Source organism: Sparus aurata, chromosome 24 (genome assembly GCF_900880675.1).
Source record: "Sparus aurata chromosome 24, fSpaAur1.1, whole genome shotgun sequence".
NCBI classification, from domain to species: domain Eukaryota; kingdom Metazoa; phylum Chordata; class Actinopteri; order Spariformes; family Sparidae; genus Sparus; species Sparus aurata.
In genome coordinates, this window is record NC_044210.1 from 12,433,223 (window position 1) to 12,459,876 (window position 26,654).

Consider the following 26,654-nt stretch of genomic DNA (forward strand, 5'->3'; position numbering starts at 1 on the left):
CACCCCAGCCACAGTCTGTTCACCCTGCTAAAACGACACAGAAGCTTCTGCTCGCACACCACCAGATTGCAAAGCAGCTTCATTCCTCAGGCTGTGAGTCTCCTCAGTTCATCCTCAATACTTCACATAATAAAATGGTTCATGTTATTTGGTTTGGTGTTGTAAAATGATAAATTAAATTAAACTTGAACCTTAAAATGTCAACCTGATAGTAGTGCTAGAGGAAAACTAAAGGGATCTTCCAAGTGTGAACAAAATCTCAGGGAAATCCATTTGTTTTTTAAGCGATCTCAGTCTGAAGCAAAATGGTGGACCAACCTATGCTTGACCAACACTGCCATCCAGGCTGCTAGCACAGCTATAAATAGAAATTTCATTAATAATTGAAGACTGCTACTGCTGACGCATCATTAGCCAATGTACACACATATAAAAAAAAAATAGATTCTGAAGACCCTGCAACATGCCAGGCATTACAAAAAAACTTAAATGTGCTATTTTTAATGTTTCCTAAAACCACTATTGTGCAAATTGTTAAACTGAGACAAAAAGATAATTGGGTTATTCTCTCCAAACGTATGGTTGTGTACGATGTTACGCCAGAAGCAAATCCTCTACGCCAATTTTTATTAAGCAGACGTTGTGACAACATATGAATCAGCACTGTATGTTTTGTGTCCAGTGAGTTGAGTGATTAGTCATTGTGTTAATCCTCGCTCTGGGGCATGCTGTTTGTGAGAGACTTGGTGGCTGTGTCTAATCTCAGGCATTGCAAAGATAATGATAAGAGTGAAGCGGGCCTCAGGGGCAAACCACTCGCCACCGCTCGTCACTTATGATTTCATGCTGTTGTCAAATGAGTTTTGCAGAAATGTTAAGACGAGCTTAAAAATTGTAGGTCAACAAATCGGGGCAGCTAGATGAATTTAAAATATTTTCCCATGTTTTCAATTTTTAATCATTATCAGTCTCTTTTCTGGCACTTTTTGCATCATCACTGTTATTGTGGAAGTATTTTTGAGAGGTTTTTAAGAGCTTGCAAACCACAGGGGCGACAGGATATGTGCGACACGCTTTGAAAAGGGAGGAAAAAGGAGACAATGAGTTGTGGTAATTGAACCAGGATGAGCATGGGCAAAGCCTTGCCCTGGAGTTTCAAGGAGGGAGGTGCAAAGGTGGGGGAGAAGTGGGCAGTGTAACAATCACACAGGTTATTTGGGGACTCTTGGGGAAGTGTACGGGGACCTCAGTGTACTCCTCATTTCTGTGGGGCTTTATGTAGCGTGACGGTTCCAAATGAAACTCCCCGATCATGTGGGAGCGCTCTATTAATTTGTGGCTCAGGCCGCCTCCTTGGGGAGAGAGCTGCCACAGCCAGTACTGCATCCCCTTTCGCAGCTTCCAGCAGAGCTTCTTGTTGCTTATTGACTGAGGAGCTGCATGGCAATGTTTCTCCACGTCCGCGTCTGTGGCTTTCGCCCCAAGTGCTGAGACGATCTATCATTCCGTTGGTCGCCTACTCCCGACTTTCCAGGATGGATGAAAAGCAGCGTGAAATAAAAGTAATCTTGGTTCCTGGAGCAATACACAGGCTTTTGCTAACTGGAATACGCTCTGTTCCTTCAACGTAGCATGCTCTGAGAAATCTAATCTGGTTCTGTCATGAGTCCATTTTCAAGTATAACCACAAAAACAGGAATTTCAAGTGAAAAAGGTGGCGCTTGTAGAGTTTTATGAGCAGCAACCTGCTGTGAGGAGTCGTAAACATCAGGCAAATACACATAAATATGTACAAGAATCTATAACTGTAAGGAAACAAATCTTGATTTCGGACTTGCATGTCATATCATATAGAAGCGATCTCTGTTTCCTGGTGTTTGGGTCACTGTGGAGCTCATTACAAGCAGGCTCTATCAAAAAGAGCCTGCTGGCTACAAAGGCATACGTGGATGCACAAGATCACAAGCCTCTCCTCTTAGGACTCATGCCCCGCAGCATATACATTCACATGAAAGCACGGCCCGATGCAAGATCCCTTCCCACAAATCTTCCTTATCAACTTCTTACAGCATCACACTTGATCTTTCCCTGCCTCTAAATATGCACAAATGACAAAGAAAGTCCAATTACAGTCACGCAGGTTTGACGAACGGAGGTTACTAATATCAGGGTGCCTGTGCACATGCAGCTCCTGAACAAAAAAAGAAGTTTTGGTAGGTAGGACAGTCAAGTTGATCCAAAAATATCCTCAGCTGGGTGTCTCATGTGGGACCCTGTGATTTCAAAGGCGAGGCTGGGCTGGGACTGACACGTGAGGAAACTTATTTCACTAGGAGTGCCAGCGCGTCAGTAAACATCCGATCCAAGTTAAGATAAGACAGGTTCTTTAATTACGGAGAGATCCTTTGTGTATTCCCATGGTGGAACGGCGTCCTTGGGAACTTTGCGGTTTGTGGGCGGGAAGACAAGCAATCCCACAGCGCCCACATTGGGAGCAGGCCAGCGAGGAATGATGCAAAGTTATGCTGATATGGAAAGTAATTAAAAACACGCCTACAAGTTGCCTGGTGCGTCTTCTGAGTGCTTGCAAAACGATCGTTATGACTTTGAGAGATAATAACACGCTTGACGGAACAACCCTGAAACGGCTAGTTGAAGAGTCCTGACTGCTGTTGTGCAGAAGAGAGTTAAGTAACATAAAATCCATAGGTGTTAATAACTATATTGAGCAGCAGAACAACAAACATCATTAGCTTCCCAAGCAAATACCATTAAGCACGGGTGCCTCTTGAAAAAGCTTCCCACGTAGGGGGAGAACAGGATATCTCCCCCCTGCAGACGCCGGTGATGAGACCCGTGTGGGAGGACGACGACACGGAGCGAGCACATGAAAAGAGGAAGAAATGGGAGGGGGAAAAAAACGGCAGAAAGAGAGCAGTCACACGAGAAGAGATAGAAACAAAAATAAGCTGGCCCACATTGCATTAGGAGATTCCGTTTGAAGATTGTCTGGCATGGAGAGGCAATCAGGAGAGCAGAGACTGTTTGGCCTCACTGCGAGCTATTCTGCTGCACCGCGAACACATCTCAAGTGTCCCTCCTCCTCCCCCTCCTCATCCTCCTCCGTCTTTCCCTCTCATCTATTCCTCATCAAGTGCTGCCTCCCCTAAACAAGGATATTGGCCACCAGGCAAGAAATCTGAGAAGACTGATCCCTTTTCAAGATGGCCTCTGCATCATTTCCAAGCAGAGGCAATCCCGCAAGGACGCTGGACAACCTAAAGTCATCTTGATGCTGGGAAGTACCACTGAGAGGGGGGTTTAACCGGGATATCACCCCAACATTTCAGACTCTTTCCAGCCCCTGTTACGAGACCATTGTGAGCCGTGATTGGCAGCTGGGTTGATCTCCTTGGGCGGGTCAACAACGGAACCACACACGATTCACTTGAGAATCCATCAATCACAATTTGTCTTAATTAACCAGCAGGGATGACAAGCTGAGGGCCCACTCTCTGAATGGGTGGATGAATGGATACAAGGAACTATGATAGATACACAGCCACAAAACTATAGCAGAAGATCACTTAATACTGTATGCCCCAGGGAGAACTCAGACTGCAACGCAAGCAGGAAAAGAGGAGACAGGAGGTGATGCCATCGAAGAGCGAGACCGGCTCACATTCAGTAAACGTCTACAGCAGAGTTTTCAGTTTCATTTTCCCCTGCCATTGGATTTAAGGGCTGATTTTATCTACCGATTGCTATTATGTTATTATCTTGGCTTTAAACAACTTTGTCCCGGTGGCCTTGGAGAATAAGATGCAGGTTGAGTGCATCCGCAGACCTTTGTCATCTCCCCTTGCTTAGCGCATTTCCTGTCGCCTCCTTATCAAACATTAAGTCAAAAACGCTTGGAAAACACGTTGAAAACAAAATGGATCACATATTCCTCCAAGGCTTGGGAGAATTATACAATCTCTGGGTGTTTGAAGCTCTATCTCAATCATCTCACAGTCAACAAGGACAGAACGTCCTTAAATTGCTTAAAAAATGGAAATCACTTTTTCAGCTTTTCAAATACAATGGCGACTCCATCTCCTGGGTAGGATCTTGTTATATGATTGAAAGCATCCAAATGCTGCTAAATGGACGTTGTGGTCGGACTGTTTTATCAGCTGTTGGTTCAAATGTGAGGAATAAGCTTTAATTCTCAATTTTCAAGAAGTCCTTCAAGTGCAAAGACAAGACGGAAATGTATGCATTTACAATTCAATGACAAACTCCGTCTGTTCAAGAAGACTGTCAGATACAATCAAAAGCTTATGGACAGCCACTAAATGGACCTTGTAGTGGAATTACATGGTCCAATTTCAGGGCTGGCTTTTATTTAAAGGTCATATTTGTAAGATAGCCTGCCTTAACAATTGACAAAAACTACAAGGTCCATTTAGTGGCTGCTCCTGAGCCTTGGATTGTGTCTGACAGTTTTTCTTGAACAAACACAGCTTGTCACTGAATTGTCATTTAACGTTTCTGATTCTGGTACCACAACAAAATAATAATTTTCTAAGACATTACTTTGAGAAATTCAAAAGCATGTTTCTACAAAGCTCTACAAAACTTCTCTGTTGAATAATGGTTAGACAGCCAAACATCAAAACCTGAAAAATCTTTTCTGTAACAAGCACAATCTGAACAGAGACGAGGTCTGACAAGACAGAAACCTTGGACATTCAGTGCCAGTTTTTGGCACTTTTGAAATTCTGTGCTACAGACGTACATCAGTTACTGGGAAATAAGTCTTGTGGTTCAATACCAAGAATGATCCAAAATCCTGCATGTGAGGATTCAACACAGGCACGTTTCTATTCAAGAATGCTTAATCAAGGCCACAACCTGCTCTCAACACATTGTCAGGTGTTTCCAAAAGCCTGTGCCTCTCTCTCATTACTATCTGTCTGCCAGCACAGCCACAATTAGCACTGGCCCAATTCTCAATCACGGTGATGGACCACATAGACATTCAGCAGCCTCTGTGGGAGAGCACTAACTAATGCTCACTTCATGCAAGGCACACATCCAGCAGGGAAAGGATGAAAAATATTGTTCTTTGGCTGTCAATAGATAGCTCCTCTTCATTATGGTTCTATCTGTGTCACCACACTCGCACATTCAACTGTCTGTTAGTCTGTCATCCAGCCGCCCAGTCCTGTCATCCGTCTACGTCCATCTTACTGCCTTCTGAGTCCAAATTCCATCTGTCAGTGAGCTGGCACTCACTCCACCGGGCTTCACCTGCTGCAGCGCATCCGTCCGCTTCCCTGAAAAAGTCCTTTTGAATGATGACTCATGAAGAGGCTTTTTATTATTTCTGTGTGTGCATCCGCTGTGAAGCCTCGTACAGTACCAGTATCTGCACCTATTCACTGTTCACCATTCCAATTTATTTGTCCAATTTCAGAAAAGTTTCACCTGCAGGCAACTTCTTTTTCACTCGTTAAAAAGGCGATACCCAAGTTATTGCATGTTTAGCTCATTAGCTACCGGTATGGTACAGCAGGTATAGACTGAACTGTTGTAACTCTACAACACAGTGTGCTTAAGAAACAACAGGTAGGCGGTCAGCCCTTTGAGCCTGTTGTGATACTATCTATCATTTCAGCACCAAAAGGGTTAAGGTTGAAATTAATTGCAACCCTAACTCTGGGGGCTATATTCACAATAGTGCTGTGAAAAGGGAGGACAAACACAACTCAATCACTGACAACGGTTTCCATATCTAGTATAGAGTGCTTTTTTGAATGACGAACACAGACAACTGGCACCATCGTATGTAGTCTTTGCGATGTGTTCAAGACTCAACAGTCGACCTTCATTGCTGCTAATTCCTGGACGTTGGTTTGGCGAGTCCAGCCATAAGTATGCAAGAGGACTCCACAAATCACCAGATGGTGTTTCCAAAAACAAAGTGCAAAGACTGACATTGAGAGTTTTCTCTCAAAAACTCCCCAAATCCAAGCAACGCCTGATGCTTGGTGCAATGTTACGCGAAGGTGAAGTAGATAGGCAGAGAGGAGTTAAAGCGGTTTGTGAGGTTTCCTCCAACGTGTGACTTATTTGTTTAATTTGGCAAATTCAGACCTGACCTTGGTGTTCTTGGCTTTTCAATACCAAGGAATGTGTTATACCAAAGGATGACTAATTGCTACATTTCATACTCTGCAATGTGTGTGTGTGTGACGGAGATAATGATGATTCATAAGACTGGTTTCCATGCAGCTTCGTCTTTAAGGAGGGATTGTGAGCGAATATTTTTGCCAATTTCACTGACTATGCGGCTTTTATCAGAGAATGCATATATTTAAATAAGTAAACAAGTTATATCATATCGAGAAGATACAGAGAGTGGTTGGTTGGTAATTTCAAAGAGCTCTGAGAGATCTTGCAACAGCCGAAATGACAGGCTCAACTCGTTTAACATCAGAAGTGAACAAAATAAACGTATATTTGAACTTTCGTGGTTGTCCTTGTTTTTTACTGATGATTCAAACTTTGAGGGTTACACCGCAACAACTTTTGAAAACTTTTGAAACTGACAAAAATATAACATCATCTCATTGATATTCCTCAAAGAAAAGGACTTCTGCAATTTATATTTCACCAATGATTTACGCCTCTGTGAGGCAAACCAAGAGGCTTCAGTGTAGTTATTATTGCGGCTTATGTGGGTCACTCAAAATGCGCAGCCCAAACTGGCGTGCCTCAGAAGCTCTTCTGCCATTTCTCCGATCCCTCTGTTCTTCATTTGATCCTGCTTTCCGGTGCCCAGACCCAAACGCAAGCCCCAGACCAACAGAGCGGCGTCCCCTGAGAGGTCGTCTAGTCTGTGAAGTGAATGACTATGTGTCCCATGCAGGAGCTTCACATATAAACTAAGCAACAGAGGGAGGGAGACTTTTCTCCATCCATCTGTCTGCAGCCACAGCGCCCACTGATTCTGTTGTCGCCCTGGCATTCTGGCTCTGCCTATTAGCCTGCTAGTTAGACTGGCATTTAGACTGGCAGGACACACACACGCAGGAGCCAAAGGGTCTCCTGCTTGGCTAGCACCAAACTGATGTAAAACAGTAGACAAACCCCGCAGGCGCACGCCGCAACATGCAGCAGCTGCCACCTCCAATCACGTCACTCTGGCCTAATTTGATTCCATCTCGACAGGATTCAATTACATTTTATTAATTTTGGCACAGTGTAACTCCACAGAGTTTGATTCAATCTCTGGCAATGCAATTTAACTAGATGCAATCAGATTCACTTGAATTGAATGAATTTTTAAACATAATCTCTTCCTCCCTTCCTGCCGCTGTATAAATCGTATCACTGCTCACTCCATCCTTCTCAATTTTCTCTTTCGAGGATTCAGAATATGGAATACACTGAGTGCCAAAGTCTTCCTACAAGAGGACTTACATTTTCTTGGCTTCAGGTTGGGAGAGACTCCCCGAGGAGAACATTAGTCACTTCCATGATAATAATGGGTAATTTGAGTGAAAATAGACTGAAGTTGGCAGAGGGCATTGTTAAACATGTTGCTGTTTTTGCTCCGAGCCTCCCGAACTAACTGAAGGTTTATTTTAAATCCGAGCCGCCTACTGGAGCTTGTTGTCGGAAAGTCATCTCTCCTCTCAGCACCTCCACTACAACCGAAGTTACCTCAAAGCCCAGAATGTGACATTACCAGACAATACTGTCCACAAATAAGTAAGAACACATTTGCCACACAGTATATCTTAATCCCTGATACTAATCCTGTTAACCAGGCAGTGAGCTGACGTCTGTACAGCTTGTACACAGAGGGTGTCAAGCAACTCTTAAGCGAGGCACTGCACTGAAGACGACCTCTAAACTTTCCAGTGGATTTAGTTATGTAGTGGGTTGGATTATCAGACAATAGGCGCAGTCGTTGACCTCATTTTGAGTCTCTTCGTGGTCACTTTTGTGTCAATGTGGTCGTTTTGTATCTTCATTCAGTCGTTTTTAACCTTGTTGTGGTCATTCTTTGTCTCATTTCAAGTCTCTTCGTTGTCATTTTATGTCCTGTCATAGTTTTTTTAGGTCCTTTTATGTCGCCTTGTTGTTGTTTTGCATCTATTTTTGGTCGTTTTCTACCTTGTTGCGGTGGTTTTCATCTCTTTGTAGTCATCTTGTGTTTGTTATTTTTTGTGGTCATTTTGCATCTTCTTGTGATCTCTTTGTGGTTGTTTTGGATCTCTTTGTAGTTGTTGTCTTTTTGTGGTCATTTTGTGCGTCTGCCATTGTGTTTCTGTCGTTATTTTTGCATCTCATTGTTTCAGGTCTCTTTGTAGTCGTTTTGTGTCTCTTTGTTGTCTCTTTGTCCTTGTTTTCAGTCTTGTTGCTGTTATTTTTGCATCTCTCTGGATTGTTTCAAGTCTCTTTGTAGTCGTTTGACTCTCCGACAAGAATCAACATAAAACAGTCTCTGATCCAGGTGCTCCCTGGTTGCCCCGTTCAGTAATCCAGTTATGACTATATGATGAGGATACTTAAGAGATATATACATGGATTCCCTGGAACTGCTGAAACGAGCCATTTGTGCCGAGTTTCTGTCACACAGCCACTGTTATTACTCTTTAATAATTTAACAGTCCTATAGTGGAGTTTGGAAATAGACTGGAGCACATGCAGGTAGGAAGTAAAATTATACGGTGATGTCATGTGTCAGAATGACTGCTCATTTCCTTCTCGGCCATTTCGTTCCCCCGCCGGTTGACAACAACCCTGCAGCACTGATCTCTGGTGGTGCTTCGCTGGTGTATCCAGGTGTTTAGATTTCTACATTCTCCTCCTGTCCTATATGTGGCGTACAGATTCAATGTTAAGGCCTGAACTCGGCGGATCGAGTGCTAAAGGGCACACATGAGAAATCAAAAAGCTTGCGGGCAAATAAATAGCATATCCATAACACTGAGATTGCCCTTTGTACAATTCAGAGGCCTGCTGACTCCAGTCATTGCTTAAATTGATTTCTCATATGCGGCTGCCTCGAGGGGGCGATTCCTTTTTCATATATACACTGGCTCTCTGTATGTATGCTCTCCGTCCTAGTCTATTAATCAAATAATGCAATCAATTTCACCTTGCAGGACCGAGACACAGGCCATTTCTTTTGTGAACAGCTTTGCATGTCTTTAATGGGAGTTTGTGACCGGTGTTGCATGGCGTTAAGAATTGTGTGCAGCATTGTTCCAGGATCAAGTCATCAGTGTGGCGGGAGATAGAGGGAAACTTGTGGGGGTTACGGAAAAAGCTTCTCGCAGGACTGGTGGTGCGATTTCATGAGGAGAAAAAAAAAGAAATCTGTGCTGCCCTCATTAATATTTACCCAGCGATTCATCCGTGTAGTTTGAGGCGGAGTACAGTGTGAATGTGTGCCCCCTGCATTTACAATCGCTCATGTGAGCATGTACAGAAAGCAGAAGTACAGGATGTAAGCAAACCTCGCACACACACGGTTAAGCCCGGGCTCAGGGTCCAATGAGAGACACTTAAGCACAGGGGCATAAATCTTTTAAACCCTGCGCCACTGACATTTCCCCCCAGAGATACAGCGAAATATCTTAATTACGCCACTTAACATCACATCGGCGAGTCCCGGGTGAGCCCAAGCAAGCATATAATTCATTGTACTAAGCATCGGTAAAAGCCAAATACATAAACCTTCAAGGATGCATACTCAAGTGCAGGAGGTACACGGTGAGCTGGGGACTTCAAAAAGCAAATGTTTTCCTTCAGGACCCAGAGGGGAATAGGAGACTCTCCCCATCTGCCGTCATGAAGTGCTGATTTCTGGTCCTTGTCCTTTCATTGATGCTTTTGCATCTGCTCCAAGGCCACACGCTGATGAAAGAGCTTAGCATCCTACTCTCCAGCTCCAGCACATGCCCTTCAACTCAAAATTAGCCTTATTATTCATATTACAGCAGGTTCTCTGCATCGCCTAATAGGTCAATTTTATGTGGATGCTGCTATCACATTTAAAAAAAAAAAAAAAAAAAAGCACAGTATAAGAATGGAAATTGGCGGGGTGATGTAATACGCGTGCAACAAAGGGCAAGAAACAAAGCCATGAATATTCCAGTTAAGGCGCGAGAACAGTATAGCCTATGTCATCATTCCAGCCCATGAAAGAAGCTGATCATAACAGTAGTTTCCATTGTAAGGGCGGATATATGAACTGCCAGTAACCTCCCCTCTTGTTACGATGTTGAGCTGGCGTGGAGCATCTCATTCGTGTGTGCTTGAGAAGTTTCCTGTCAGGGTCGGCTGCAAAACATCCATTTAAAGGAGCTCTACGTAGTCTGGGGGTAGACGTTTTAAGATCATGGATGACTGGTTGTTCTTATGCCCCAACAAACTCTCTTTTCATGACTAAATGTACAAACTGACCTTAAAGGACAACATAATCTCTTATTTGGAGGACCCCCCCACCTCTAGCTTCGAGCAGCGTCCTGTGGACCTCATCGTCCTCTGAGAACAGCTTGTTTACTCAGTCGTAGAGAGAATAAATATGTCTGCGTTTCTTTTTTATTTCCTCGAGTTTTCATTTCTTCTCCAAAACCCGCACAGCGCCCCTTTAAGCACTCCCATTGGCGAAGGTTTGTCCCAGAAATCTCAGCGCCACACCACAGCTTGACTCTAAACGTTATGCAAATCTAGCGCTACAATCATACATTTAGTAGCATCGCAGGGGGGCCCGTTGTTAAAATTCATGGTCATTTTTACACCTCAAATTGGGTTTTACGTGCAGCATACTAAAAAGAAAATATCTATGACTCTCCATCTCTTTTTTTTCCCCCTTCACATTTGGACCCACAACCCCTTGAAGTGGGCTGTGACTGGATGAGATGCAACATGCTCTAACGACCGGCGGCTCATGTGGCTTCACTCTTGGCAGCACTTTGCAGCGCTCTACCCCCACCTGCCGTTGTGCGCCAGGAACCCAACGTGGCCACACTGCAAGAAAAGACCCAGCCACTCTCTCTTTCTCATCTTAAAAAAAAAAAAAAAAAAAAAATGTTTAGACATTCTGTTTTTTATGTTTTTTTGTTTTTTTTAAATCACACCTCAGGGGTGAGATAACCCATCTCATCCTCCTCGATGCAAATTAACTTGTTGGACCACAGAAATGCAGCAGCGTCTCACGCATGTAAATCAGCGCTTGGAGAGATCAGATATTCGCCCCAAGAGCACATTTCTCCCTCCGCTTTAGGACACAGAGTATACGAGAGGCTGCACTGAAAAACACGCATGTGACGCTTCCGATCGGCGGTCACTCAACTAACATGTTCATTCTCCCTCCACGCAAACACACACACACACACACACACGCGCACACACATGGGCGCGCAACGGAGCCCACCCTCCACACCAAGGTGCGCCGCGCACACGACTCCCCCGCCTCCAAAAATCAACTCTGCTGTCACCGAAATGCGGCTCATATTTCCAAACTTTTCCGTATGATTTTTTCTTTTTTTTTCTTTTTTAGACTCTTGCGCCCCGCACATCGGGGCCCGGTCTCGCCACGCACAGCCTGCGCACAAGACGCAGCAGACACTCCAGGTGGTGGTGGTGGTGGTGTGGTGGGATGGAGAGAACAAGACGGATCTCACATCCACTGTAGGTTTCTACAGTGTGCAGCGAGGCAGAGTGGACCGGAGAGGCGGTGGTCCGATTCTGATCGTGTCATGCGTGATGTCAATTTAAGTTCGGCATCGATTTGGAGCAGAGAGAAAAAAAAAACAAGCAGTATTTTCCAAAAGGATTTTTTTGAAAAACACTAAAGAATATGATGGAGACAACAGTTTCAGTCCGGAGAGTACAGAGTGTGTCAACAGCTCACCCACCCCTTAAAAAAAAGGGACCCCATCATAATCCCCCTTTTCAGTAAGAAAAGCATTCTGGCCCCTCCAAGACGTGCTTCAACTACAAAATAACGTCCAGTTAAACAATCCAGCCCTCTCTCTCTCTCTCTCTCTCTCCCTCTCCTCCTCTGTGCCACTCTCACCCCCAGCTCTCCCCTCTCTCCGCCCGCTGCAGATCACGATGGCACCGAAAAAGAAAGAAAGAAAGAAAGACAAACATACACTCAACTTGTCCACAAAGTCAGCAAAGCGAGAGGCTGTCAACGCGCTCGCCCGCACAATCCCTACCTTGGCTGCCGCAGACGAGCACCCCGAGGAGATGGACGAGTTTGAGCATCATTTTCGGGCAGGTTTCGGGCCGCCGGACGCTGCTTTCTGCTGCTGTATAAAAACGACAAGGGCGACACACACGCTCGGCTCCGTTCATCCGCCGTCTTGGGCTCCGCTGGCGACTGATCTGCCTCAGCTCCTTCCTTCCCTTCCTTCCTATACGCGCGCTCCCGCTCGCTCGCCGCTCGTCCACCGCGCCTGCCTCTGCGCTGAGGACCCCCCCTCCAGCATCACTTCTCTCCAGTCCCGGCCGCTGGAAGCGTCGGATGAGAAAAACAGACAGGAAGAGGGGGAAAGCAAATATGGTTATGTTTTTTGCAGGACTTTATTGGGTTAGTAAAGCATGTTTAAAAGGGGGGATATCTTTCCGGAGCAGGGGTGTATCTAGGAATTCTGGTTGCCCTCTTTGGGTCCCTTCCAGCTCTGGGCCCCTTGAACCTTGAAAAGCAGTGCATACATTTCAGTCCCTGAAAAGCGAGGGGATGTTTCTCTGTGTGAATAAGGTGGATACTCCCATAAGGGTCTCACGCAAGAGCCTTTTCGTATCTCACAACTTTTTGCTTTGATCGATTACATCAGCCGAATGAACACCTGTTGGTCAGGAGTGGATCATTAGCATAATCTATGCCCCTGAAATTTCCATCAAGGCTGTCAGTGTAGAAGGGGTTGAGACTCTAGACATGGACCTAATATTTTCAAAATAAATGCACCAAAAGTCCTCGGTTAGGTTTAGCCACCAACACTGGTCGGTTATTCACCACCAAGCTTTTCTCCTTCACACAGGACTCAAACCCTGGTCACCTGGGTCAAAGCTCAATGAATAAACTGCCCAACCATCCCTGACTCCCTCCTGATGTCGATTTTCTGACATTATTTACATCCTTTTTTAAGCACAAACGTTCACTGTAGCTGCCGAGGTAAAAGCTATGGTGAGCACTTCATCCGAGGCAGCTGGAAAAGCTCGACCGCACTCAAGGGCATAAAACAAAAACCCATCTTTTTACTTCTATTTGGGATTTTGGGGCTTCAGGAGCCTGGGATTACACCAGACTAGCCATTTAGCCATTTTATATTTTTGTTCCAACACCAACGTCTTCCTTAACATACAGGATTAAATCGTAAACAAATAGGAAGTAACAAGAGACAGATCTGTTGGCAGGGGACGTGTTACGTTTAGATAAAACAGTGAGGACCCAAATGCAGAAACACACAGGAAACAGGACTGGGAACTAAAAACGAGCTTTAACGAACAGCTGAAAAATTCAAATCAGGAAAAGAACACGACGAGAAAAACACAAAGCGCGGGGAAGACACTGGAGGACACTGGACCGGGATTGGGGATAACAACAGGCTCAGGTGAAACACAGGTGATAACACAACGAACACAGACAGACGTCATGCCCTAGACCTTGACCGACAAGTAATCTGTTGGGCAAATATTCAACAGAATTGAAATAATAACATCCGATTCAAACTAAAAGAATTCATCAACACATCATAAAACAAAGTTCAGCTGCTCTGACGTACTGGGATATGTAACGGCAGTGTTTATCACCTCATGCAGAGGCAAAGTAAGAGATCTCAGAACTAAGGGATTAATTAAGACTGACAGAACACCTAGTCAAGACGTTATGTATGTGTAACTGATAATTTAATCTATCTATAGTCCTCATTTGGGAGGCTGGGTTTAGGATATATATATGAAGCCTTAACAGCCAGAAAAAACTTGAATCGCCCCTCCACATATCAAGAAATATGTCTAGTAAGTTTGAGAAAACATCATGTTTGATTGCCGGATGGTTTTATAGCTGTGGCGTCCTTTCCGGGTTACATTTCGTGGCAACAACAACTCATTTTTTTTAGCACTAGACTTGACCCATATTGCTGTGCTCTGAACGGACAAGTGTCAAAAGTTCTCCACAGCTGTAATTCCCCACAGTCGCCGGACAGACTGATGCAATGAAGGTAACAGGGGGCAGATAAGGGAACAGTCACAACCTGCCTAACAGCCATCTACAGGTGAGTTGTTGGCTTCCAGGATTTCGTCATGGTGCAATTTGGGTCAACCTAAGTGGAAGCTTGGGAAATGGTGTGAAAATGGAGCCCGGAAATCATTTTTCCAAGCGAGGCCAGGCTGCAGATTCGTATTTTTATATATTTTTTTATCTTGTAATGTTCGCTGAAGAACGCAGCAGAACAGAAAACCTGGTAAGAGTTCATCTCAAACCGATGCAATTACTTAACAGACATTGTTGGTCCCAAGGTAAGATCTCAGGGCCTCGCTGCGTTAAGACCCCTTTTCAACATTCCTCCACTTTCTCCCTCGCTGAAAGGTGTGATCATTATAAGAGAAACTTAATCATACATTATTCTTTGGAACAAGTGAAAGTGTGATTTTCGCTCCGGCTTCTGTTCTTTCCTGTGACAGTTGGCTCCCTTGATGGAAACAGTGCAAATTTATGGTTTTAATTGTTTAAACAGTGTGGCTCCCGGAGTCATCGAAATAGCAAAGTTCAGGGTTTTTCTCCTCTGTACACCGTCTACCTGCCCTTTAACAGGATGGAGAGAGGGCTAAAAAGGACCTTGTAATGTAGAAAAATCCAACCTCTGTGTGAAATACTCTTGACATTAACTGTTCGGCATTTGCAAAAAAAAAACAAAAAAAAAAACGAATTTGTTTAAAGAGGAGAGAACATTTGCTCGGAGCAAGAAGGTCGAGTGCGAATGCGGGGCTTGGACCGGCGAGCATCTTGCGTCCGAGTTCATGTTTTCCTTGGGTGCTTTGGTCTGAAGAGTTCTGTCGGCTTTTGAACATAAAAAATGTGCTCTTTCATGCTCTTTCTGCAAAACTAACATCGCGGCATTCACTGGGAGATATTACGACTGCATTCCTGTCATCATAGTGATGGTCGCATTACACTAATGTTGGTCCATGAAGGCAGCATGCCCGCTCGCCATGCTTCCTTCAGAATGTTACGTGTTCATATATCAGCGAAGAACTATAATTTGCATCCTTATGCTGCTTTAAAATGGCACATTTTCCATTTGCTTTAAATGAATAATAACATAATTACTGCTGTCAGGCGTTGCCCAACTGTATTTTAAGTCCACAGTCCATTTCACAGCCAACATGTCATCGATACGGACGCGCCACTTCACTGTTGCAAGGGATTGCATAATGCAGCTTCCTTTGTACCGGGGGGAAAGAAAGACTAAGTGTTTTTGCACCAGTGGAAGAACTTGTGGCCTGTCTTGAAGTCAGTCTGTCAGCGATCGCTCCGTCATCACGGCTGTCACCCGAGCGAGCCTGTTGCCCTGGCAACCAAGTTAAATGGCTGTATTGAAGAAGGGGGCCTCGCGCTGGAGTAATATGCACAGATAATTCATTGTTGAGGTCTTAAGAAAGTTAACGCAGCATCCCCCTGATGAGTGATGAAGACGCATTATTGCTTCAAGTTTATTGCAAAACTCACTGGTGGTGCAGCACTTAACAGTTCAAAGCCTCGATGTCTGACCCGCGATTACAACGCCTACATTAACGCGAGAGCTGCAATTTCTCAGCAAACACTGTGGCAAAAATGCAATGTTTAATGTCAACACGCCGTGATCCATAGTCTTCCTTCGATCTTAAAGCGCGGGGGACAAATGGCTTTCATCACATTAGCTCGGGACAAATGTGCATCGCCCTGCTTACTCACAAGTCTTGTCAACACTGTAGTATCTCCGCTCTTGCTGTGACCTCTGCAGAATAACACAACACACTTCAAGTTACAGTCCATTAATATCTTCCACAGCCAGATACAGTGGTGGAGAGGAAGAAACATTCACTAAAGCGCTGTGGCCCGAGAGCAATGCTCATGAATTTTAATGTCAGCATAGTATTTTCTTTTACAAGTCTTCTCCACGACATGTCATTGAATAAAAAAAAAGCTTTCACTTCAAAATGTCTTCTCGAGAGCTGCTGGTACAAGTTCGCATTTCTGATTTTAAATTAACACATGACGAGCCTTCTAAAATTATTTACAACGATGGTGTGAACTGATAAAGTATAGAACGCGGTTGAAATTTGTATAAGGTGCAATTTGTAAGAATTTGAGTTAAACATTATAAAGTTAACTAAAATGATCTGCCATCTTGTTAAAGTCGTCATTGCACTGTGCTGAAAAGATATCAACTTCACAAACACTCCCTTGGTAGTCCGGCTAGCTGCACGGCTAACTGAGCTAACTGTGGTAGTAACAGTGACCGTGGTGATATGAGGTCTCTGTTGGATGTACATTTGTGTAAAGCAGTAAAAGACAACTTTTATTGTGTCTCCCTGTGGTATTACTGTTGCAACATGGCTACTGCTAATAGCCCGGTTACACTGGCCAAAGCAAAAGAAACAGAACCTCTTAGGGATTTGAAAAGGCAGCATAAACATTGGTCGTATTTCTAAGAAGGCAGCTTTGTTACTTACTGATTTAGCAGAAAGAATGTCGATTTGACCACACAGACTTTCACAACACTGGAGCGCTCTCCATTGAGCGAATGAATATCTGTTCACTCTTGTTTAACCTTGACTTCTATCACTCTCTTTCTTTGCCTCCTCCATCAAGAGGGTTATTTTTCTTTTGCAGTGTTTTCATGGTTATTCCAGCTCTCCTACCATTACCTGTGGACAGCGACTGGGGAAGACAATGCTTTTTTTGGTTCCTTTGTGCCTTAATTCGGCCTTAATTTTTCTGGGATAATTCAAGCCTGGCGGGGGACTAAATAGCACAGTGAATGGTTATAATTATTTTTTTTTTAATTAACACAGATACATACACATATGTCCTGATACCCACAAAAACATATTCCAAATAATAATAATAGTACTATAAAGAAAGAAGAGAAAAAAACAAAAACAAAAAAACCAACAACAAACAAACAGAAAGCAAAACACAAGCAGACAAACAAATAGCACGCCTCCAGTCCCTCCCAAAACCCCCACCCCCCCGACCCCTTAAATGTGAATGGTTATAGTAGGATGCCAAAGCCACAACACTGTACAATCAATATTAACTTCAGAAAGATGATAGAAAGCAAAAAAAGTGTCTTTTAGCAGTTTCAGATTAGTATTGTTTAGGGCTGTCAAACGATTAATTTTTTTAATCGCGATTAATCGCATTTTGTCCATAGTTAACTCGCGATTAATCACAAATTAATTGCAATTTTTTTTGCTACATTTCTTTCTGATCTAAATGTACCTTAATGTATTTTTTTCATGTTCTTCATACGTTTAACAACATAAGAAAGGGAAAACATGCTTGCTTTATGGAAATGTTTATTCAACACTTTAAATCATGCAGGAAAATAAAAGGCTCAAAAAATATCCCCTCACCCTAAATGGGATCAAAACATGTTGATGTCTGCTTTTGGCGAGGGGGCGGTGGGCTCTCTGCATCTGCCATGTGTTTGGCTTGCAAATGATATTTGAGACTCGACGTACTTCAATGGTAACTCATTTCATGTCGACAGTAGGTGCAGATAACCTTTGTCCTATGGACTGAACCATCTGGCAGTGTTTTGAAAGTGAATTTGCTGTTCATAAGTCCTTTCTCCATTTACTTTCACTTTTCAGTCTACCGTGTTTTTCCCGAATGCCAACCCTGCTTCTTCTTCTTCTGATTCCCTTTCTTATTCCTCTGCCACCCTCTGGATCAAGACTACAGGTGCCTCTGACGGCCGTAAATCAAACAATGCTCGTTCCCTTTTTTTTTAATGCCGAGTGTTACTCGCGTGTTAAAAAAAATTAACGGCGTTAAAAGGATGTTGCGTTAACGCGCGATTAACGCGCTAACTTTGACAGCCCTAGTATTTTTACCTTTTGGCATTTCTAATTTGAGTGACACTAACCCTAACCTGTGAACATCTACTTTATACTCCACAACATCTATATGGCAGCTGTGTTACTTCACAGACATTTTGAGACAACCAACAGTATGTAAACTGGCTACATATATCCACTGGTGGAATGCAGAGGGGGCAGTTGACCCCTGGTGCCCCCATGTAAAAAAAAAAAAAAACGCAGCGAAAGTGTCCTCTCGATGCCCCTATTGTAGGTAGGACATAATAAAGTACCCTTGATGGTGCCATTATGGTGAATGAAACGGTATAGGTGCTCTCTCTTCACTGTAAGAGAGCACACCTATGCATGTGGTGCCCTTTTTAATTTTTTTAACCCCTGCCCCTGAAACATCATAAGTCCGCCACTGATAATCTCTAATATAATATCTAACAACTGACAGGCACCTTTCAGTATTTTCCCCTCTATTCCGACAATTCAGGCCAAGTACTCCTCCATCCACTGAAATCAGGAACGTATTTACATTTGTTGGGATCTTTATGATACATTTACTGTTTAATGCTTCTCTCCTTATTATTCTGTCGGGAGACTTTAAAATAAACATGAAGAAAAGTGTGACAGGTCTTTTGCCAAACAGATTGTGTTCTTCCGCGAGAGTCAAATCCAATACGAACGAGTCAAAGTCACAATGAAAATCTCATATCACGCTCATTCTTCTGGGATTGGACACACGTGTAGAGTACTGACCTGTCTATGCCAGAGGGAAGAGGAAGCCAGCCACTCTTTGTTTCTGTCCTTCAAAATATATTAACAGTTTTCTCATCTCCACAGATCTCCCCAAAGAAAAATAGGCACGTTTTTTAATAAATTCCTCTCAAAGCGAGGAGTGAGCGGGTGTACGCTGCTTGTCAAAACACCAGCTCCCTCGATAATATGCCACACTATGCGTTATGAAGCCGCATGAAAGTGAGCACTTCCTTGAAACAAATACAGTTATGTACATCATTGCCTAAAGTGTTTTTTGTTTTTTTTCCTCCCCTCAAGTGTAAAGAAAACATTGTGTATTTGTTCAAATTGAGGCGGCGAGAAACAAGAAAAAAACGCCTGCCTCAGCAACTTCTCCGACACGAAACACACTTTGTATTCAACAGAAGAAAAAGCGGGATTATTATGATTAATGTGGTGCATGGATGTTTTTAAGCAAATGACAGAGAGCAGAGCTGCTGGAACAGTGTTGATTCAGAAAAATTACACATGCTCAGTTGTGTGTATACAGTAAATGGTCCAAAGTGATGTAGACTTAGATAAATTGAATGTCTGTCAGCCTGGAAGGGGCTTCCAGATGGTCGTCCCCTTCAGAGCATGCTCAGATCGGCAGCCTCAGCAAGTCTGTTTATGGAGCCTGAACCAAATCACAAGAAAATACAGTGAGCATCTGAATCTGTGCACTGTTGCTTTCCCCCCCCCAACTCCCTTTTCTTCTATAACCTTTTGTGTTATTTCACATACTTATAAAACAAACAAAATAGATGGATTCACCTCTTTTCCATTGGGGAAAAAAGATCCATCCAAACGGGTGAAAAATACAACAATAGCAGTGAAAACATGCACCTGTCGCCTACAAAATGGTTTTATTTACTATGACATTGCTTTGACAGACACATAAGAAAGTGAAAAATGCAGACAATGAAACATTTTGCCATTTATATATGTGTGTTTCGAATGAGGAAGACACATTTCCCATTTCAGGCGGATGAATTTGCTTGCGTGTGTAAAAAACCTTAACCCCTAACCCTTCATTATCACAAACACGCTGGAATAACCGTAACAGGCGAAAGCTGCCAATCACATATCTCATTAGACATCAAGAAAACATGATATGTTTTTAAAGACTTAGACACATAGATGATGGAGGTAGCAAAGAAGTGAGACACCTCGCATCTCCCATCTCCACTGAGAGTTGAACACACACAGCACTGAACAGTCAGCTGGCATGGAAGTCACCGACGATGATACGCAACGAGCCAACGTCATTAACTTCAACGAGCATCATAGCTTTGCGAGTGAATGCCGATTGTAGCCATTCCCGTTAAATACAACAGTGGGTGCTCGTGTGAAACGGGTATAATATTCCACTCCGAACTTGATACAGGTCATTTAAACAGCGTTTTCCATTTGGATATTCAGGACTGATATAATTGGAGTTGGAAGGTACGGTGGTGGAGCGACAGGCGATGAGGCTGCCGAGCCAGTGACCACAGTTCAAGACGGTCTGTCGACGTTTGCACGTGTGAAACTACCAGACACACATTCGATCAAGCCGTCGTTGTTTTTTATGAGTCGTCGGGACATCTGCAGTTGTGTTTGTGGCATCCAAACCCAAAAAATATATTTTCCTAACCCTAACCGTGGTGTTTTTGTGCTGAAGACTAACCACACTAAAGCAAAGCACTGTCACAACAAGAAAAAAGAAAGAAAAACTCTCCTGTCTTTAAACACAATGGAAGAGTTGCATGTTAATGTTTTTTTGTGGTATGCACAAACAACCCAACGTCTATCTTTTCAAGACGGTGGTTAGAATGAAAGAAAGAGGGAGGTGGAGCTGTATTAGATTATACACAGCAGGGAATATTAGGAGAATTTTCGTTTTCAGAAGCCATGTAAACAGCTTAGTTGGAATATTTTGTTTTTCAGAAAGAGGGCAAGAACCGGAATATTTCTAGTCTGTGGCGTTGTTGTATTTAATTAAAGAGAAGGGGGGAAAGTGACATGTGAAGAGCCATCCTAGTGTCAGAGTAGCAGCAGGCAATCAAATATGCATGATACAAGGAAAGAGCCATATTGATGTGATCTCAGGCGATCAAGAGAGCAAACTGAGCACAAATACGCTCCCATCAACTAATCATGTAAAGTCAACATTTAACAGTTAGCAGCATGTGAGTGCTTTCTGCACTAAATCAACTTTTGAGTGTTTGTTTATGAGAGAGAGAGAAAGCATAAAAGAGGAGAAAGCCAACGTGTCTCGTGTACGAGAGGGGGCTAATGGCTTGTTTAACACTTTATGGCTCAGCTTTAACGTGGCCTCAGAAAGAGGACTCAGTCCTATCTTCAGCCAACAGGGGAGACAAGTCGCTCCAGCCAGGCTGTGATTGAAAAACCCCAGGACAGCCCCCTGATTCAGCACACAATGCGGACAGCAGATAGAGGAACCACTGAACCCCTTGGTAATAAAAACCAAAGGCGGCACACACATTGTTCCCCTGTCTTTGTGAAACACACATCCACACCTGCTGTATCTGTCTGCTGGGCTGCACTACAGCTCTGCAGAGCAAGCCCGGCTGATATCTTGGAGTCGACTCAGTTCCCTCAACATTTCCATCCTCAGTGGTGTCTCGCACACATAAATCAATTACAAATCCCTTGGCTAATTGTATTTGGACAGTCTGCGAGTAGTGTATGCTACAAACAGATGCCTGTGGGAAGTGCTTTTGCGGTGGCGGTGGCTTTCGCTTACTATGCGACTACTCCAAATTCCAAATCAAAGCAGTCCCTGGTTAAAATCTAAATCTTTAAAGGGATCTTAAAGGCAAAAGAGAAGCTATGCAGCAGCGGCCGGGTGGCAGATAGATTCCCAGTGGATTAACACTCCCTTATCAGTTCCAATTGTGTGATTTAGTCTCTCTCCTCTGTGTTGTAATGTGCTGTAAATAAACAAATCACACTGGTATTTTTTACGGTCAATGGATAGATCAATTGAATTAATAAAACTGAATTAATAAACTGGAATAGGTCCTGTCAAGACATTTGAATTATAGAACTTATAAAATCTCTAGAATACGTTGACGTTAGAGCAAAAACTTTAAAGCATTGCTGGAAACAAATGCTGTTTGTGACACATATTTCTATTTTATAGGCCTCCCAACAAGTGTTTCATTGTTTGCAAATACAGTTTAAGACTCTACTAAATGTCGTTTGTGTAGCATTGTATCGGCATTTGCCTCAAAGGTCCAATATGTACTGAGGCTTTGGGTTGGTAGTTTGGCTAGCTACCAATCCAAAGCGTCAGAATTTGATGTTGGGACTGTGACTCAACAATCAATTATCTTACAAATTGGACCTTTAAAAGAAAAATGTTGTGTTGTTGAACATATTCAACTGACAGCTGTCATAGACTAGAACAAACTCAGAGTACTACCTGTAAAGCTTAGCCATTACAGGTGGAGCACATGTGACACCAATTTGCAAAAATATTGCTAAAAGCTATGATTTATTATTCAATGCTTCATAAATTTAGAGCGTCCAATCTGTAGATGTATTATTAATGTTGTCAAGCAGGGACTTTAAGCACTTATTTTTCTTTTAAAAGTACAAGACATGTGTCAAAGGATGAAAATCATATTCCGACAGAAAACCTTACGTTCTCACGCTATTAGGCAGTTCTGTTAGACAGCAAAGGGAAGATGATTTGCAGCTTAAGTCAAAAAGCATCACTTAAGCCCATCAAACATCCATTAAACATCATTTTTAATCTCAGTCCATTGATCCAGAGTGCTGCAGATCAACAACTGTATCACAGCTATTAAATTTAAAGGGTTTTTCCGGGATGATACCTGACAGGTCGTATGGAGGAAATAAATGTGAAATGTAATTTTCATGCAGGACTATAGATAAAAAATTTCAGACTGAAATATTGTCTGTTTGTTGGTAAATGTTTGAATTTCTTTCTGATGGTGGGCATCCTCATGCACACATCTCCCAACACAGAATATCTATATACTTGCAGGACAAACATAGGGACATAACTCCATGCCAGGGTCCATGCCACTCTAAGCATATTTTTTATGTGCACTGTAGGTGTGTGGAAATAGAAACTTTGCTCTGACTGAATCCACAAGAAACTTTTACAGTCTGTCAGTAGCCTCGGTCACAGAGGAGCCATAAAACTCATTTGTTTACAGAGTTTATGGGGTAATTTTGTCATCAATTTAACACCGCAATTAGGACTTTAAGCTGTCCGGACCCTCTCATCAATTATGCAGCGCTTTAAAACTACGGGATAAAAGTTTTTCCTGCGCCTTTTTTTATTGTTATGACCTCTAGCCACAGACATAAAACCAACAAATATTATTTATGTTTTGGTTTATTCCACAATTAACACATAGCAGAGCCAGTCCAGTTCTGCATGCAGGTGAGACACCAATCATTCCCAGAACCATAGCTAGAGGACACTTGTCATGATGGTGACATAAAGAAAAAAACTGTTTGGTAATGCAGTAAATGTACTTCGTTAGGTTTAGCAAAAGATCAAGATATGATTGTGACCGAAGTTTAACTCTTAGAAAATCGTCCATATAGATTAAGTGTGAAAGAAGCTTATTACAATCGATACTTCATTTTATAGTTACCTCTAGTGTCTGGAGTAATTATTACAGCAGCAAAGGAGGAAGTCAGGAGAAGTATTATGAAGAGTAACAATGGAGGGCCTTTAAAGTAAGAATACTAATAGGTTAGGCAGATAGTTGGGAGATTAGTTGGTTTATGCGTATTTGTGCAGGATGAGGTTACCGCTAAAGTTGCTTCCAGGAATTGACAGTTTTCCTCAAAATGTAACTGGATTTCACGGGGTCTGAACTGATTCAGAGTGATTTATGTCAGCCTACAAGTCATGAAATGCTCAATTCACAATTTTAAAGCAGGGAAACAGATTATTTATCCATACCATGTGTCTAAACCTCCTCCTTGTTATTCACACCTAATCCAAAAGAAATTCAATATAAACCAACTCAGAATCCATGTGTCTGCTTTTCAATGATGAAGCTTTCTCTGTTAGCACATACATGGGTCTGTTCCTGAACACCCTTGAAGCAGCAGTAAGTGTGTGGGCAGCTGGGCGGATGTGAGGGGTTAGGCGCGATTGTGGAGGGGAGTCTTGCAGAAAGTAATCCCCCAGCGGCACGCCAAGCGAGCCTCTCGGTGGTCAGAGGCTTTCGTCAGCCCGCTCATTAAAGCCCCCCTATCTCTTCTTCTCTCTGCTTCAAATTGCCTTCCCAGCCTCATACTGCGTTGGGGCCAGAGGGTCAGCAGATTATCTTCTTAATCCCGTTAATCCGTCCTCACATCAGTCCGGGATGATTCTCACCATAATTGTATTCGCTGCCGCCTCAATTAGAAAGAAGCAGGGGTCTGAGGAAATGAGGTGGAATGAGACATCATGACGGATCAGCGGCGAGGATGCACATACGTTTGTGGTCAGTGTGTGTGTGTATGTGTGTGTGTGTGTGCGTAGCGTGCATGAGTGGAGGAGCGAACTAGAGTTCAAGGCTGTGGAAAGTGGTCGGGTTTGGTTCATCACTGCGGGTGAAGCAGTGACAGTAGTTCAGTGGGGTGAAATGGTGACTGCCTGACCGCGGCGTGCTCCTGTCGGCGGCGGCGGCGGCCCCGGCTGATAGCTTAGTTTAAGGACTGAACCGCTGGGTGAAGTGAGATGGACAGACACTGCGCATCCATGTGTGTGTGAATCAAAATATTCAAATAAAAAACACGACTGTTTCCGTCTGAGTGCATGTCTGGGCAGTCTGTGTGAATAATATGTAAATAACATGAGTTCACAGTACATGAGCATCTGTGTGCTTCTTCACACTTCTCCTATTATCCCTGTCAGTGCGCTGAGTCAAAGGTTAACCACTCCTAATGGGTGGACATTATGTTAATTAGACCATCTATTAGCATCCTGTCAGATTAGGCTCAGTCGACACGATGCTCGGTCACAGGGCAAGAGGCTGAGAAAATCCAACGGGTTTTAGCCCTTGGAGAACTTTTCACTCCTAATGGCGCCACACAGTGTGGCGAATGTCTTCAAGCTGGGGCTGATGTTATAGGTAATGGCCAGGAACTAAAGACATCTAAAGAATGTGGTGCACCAGACTGAAGAAGCACTTAAAGGTTTGATTAGGACCTGTACTTAGATTGTGTTTCGTATAAACCAGAGGAAAGGCAATCTGTGATGTTTTGTGCTTGCTTCATTTGAGTGCACGGCATCAGATTAAAGGAAAAGTAGTGCTTTTAAAGAAAAATTCACCAGTTAATACCTCATTGGACTGAGTTTTGGTGACACTGTCCATGTAAATAAGCTTTAAAAGGTCCAATTTGAAAGAAAGTTGATTTTTTTCTCTTTCCTTACTCGTCAAATACTGAGGCTTTGGGTTGGCAGGTCAGGCTACCAAACCAAAGCCTTGGTATTTGAGTACGGAATGAGACTTGATCAGTTTACTTACAAATTGGACCTGTAAGGATTCATCAATGATCGTGAACTGGTGGCCCACCAAAGCTTCCTATCCAGCCCGCACAGTAGTCATGGATTAAAATGTGCACATCCTCTTCGTAGACCCGACCATATCCCAGGCTGGCCCGTCTGTGGATCCAAAAGCAATGCACTGGCAAGATGGACAACAGGAAGTAACACAAGGTTGTCAGAGATCATAAGCTTGTCTATTAGAAGCAGAAGGGTCACTTTGGTTTATCTTGACTGGCCACATCACGTTTGTCTGCTTTCTGTGATCCTGAAGAGGAGTCTTTTTTGTTGAGATAAGGACTCAATCATTGGTATTTGAACCATGAGACTGAGCCCTGACGGCCTCTTTGGTGGAAGTCTGAGTGTATTTTCTAGTTAAAGGTCCAATTTGTAAGATGGCCGATTGTTGAGCCTTATTACCAACTTGTCAAATACTGACGCTTTGGGGTGGATGCTGTCTTGACCCACCAGCTCAAGTGTCAGTATTTGATGAGTTGAGAATCAGACTCACCAATCAACTCTCTTACAAATTGGACATTTAAGTGTCAAGTTATCATTATAGATTTCCCTTAGTCTTTAGGAGTAATTTTGTAAGAAAGTGAAACTATTCACCAATAATAGGATAATTGGGCTGAAATATTTTAATATCTAAAAGTCCAGAACCCAAAGTGTCTGGCCCTTGGGCCACTCTAGTTGATGATCCCTGCCATATGCCATTCTCCCTTGCTACTTCACCCAGCTCTTCCGGGAGGAGCTCTCTCCAAGTCAAATGGGATTTATTATCCCTTCAGCCTGTTCTGGGCTCGCCTTGGGATCTCCTCCCAGTTGAACATACTGTACTTCAACTGGCTTCTTTCGATGCAACTGAGCTTCTTCCACATGTCCAAGCTGTTTACCCCGGGCCAAGTTCTTGCTAACTTTACAGAGGAGCAATAGAGAGCATTCTAACCGGAAACATGAAATGTCCATAGATAGAAGTTGGACAGAATTGTAGTAAGATTGATTTATGAGACACAAATAAGACATATGTGTTAATAAACAGTATATTCTATAGCTGTTGATTCGAGCAGCAATTTTGGATTTTGAAGTTCAAGCTGGTGAGGCTTGTTCGACTTTCCGAGTCTGTTGATCTTACAATCCTTTTAACCTCTGTGGAAGGGCACCCATATCCATAAAAGACCTCAAGATACTCCTTATAGATGGAGAGAGACACTCTCAATGCCAAGGGAACAATCCTCCTGTTCCCTACAAAGTGCCT

General features: G+C 43.2%; 1 protein-coding gene across 3 annotated transcripts in view; it reads right to left on the minus strand.

Annotated features, from left to right (window-relative positions):
* Positions 1–26,654, minus strand: part of ncam2 (neural cell adhesion molecule 2) — a 381,752-nt gene that overhangs the window by 292,538 nt on the left and 62,560 nt on the right. For all 3 annotated transcript variants that reach the window (XM_030409972.1, XM_030409971.1, XM_030409970.1), the window contains exon 2: positions 12,234–12,528. In XM_030409972.1, coding sequence (XP_030265832.1) covers positions 12,234–12,528 — 295 coding nt within the window. The remainder of the gene's footprint in view (positions 1–12,233; positions 12,529–26,654) is intronic.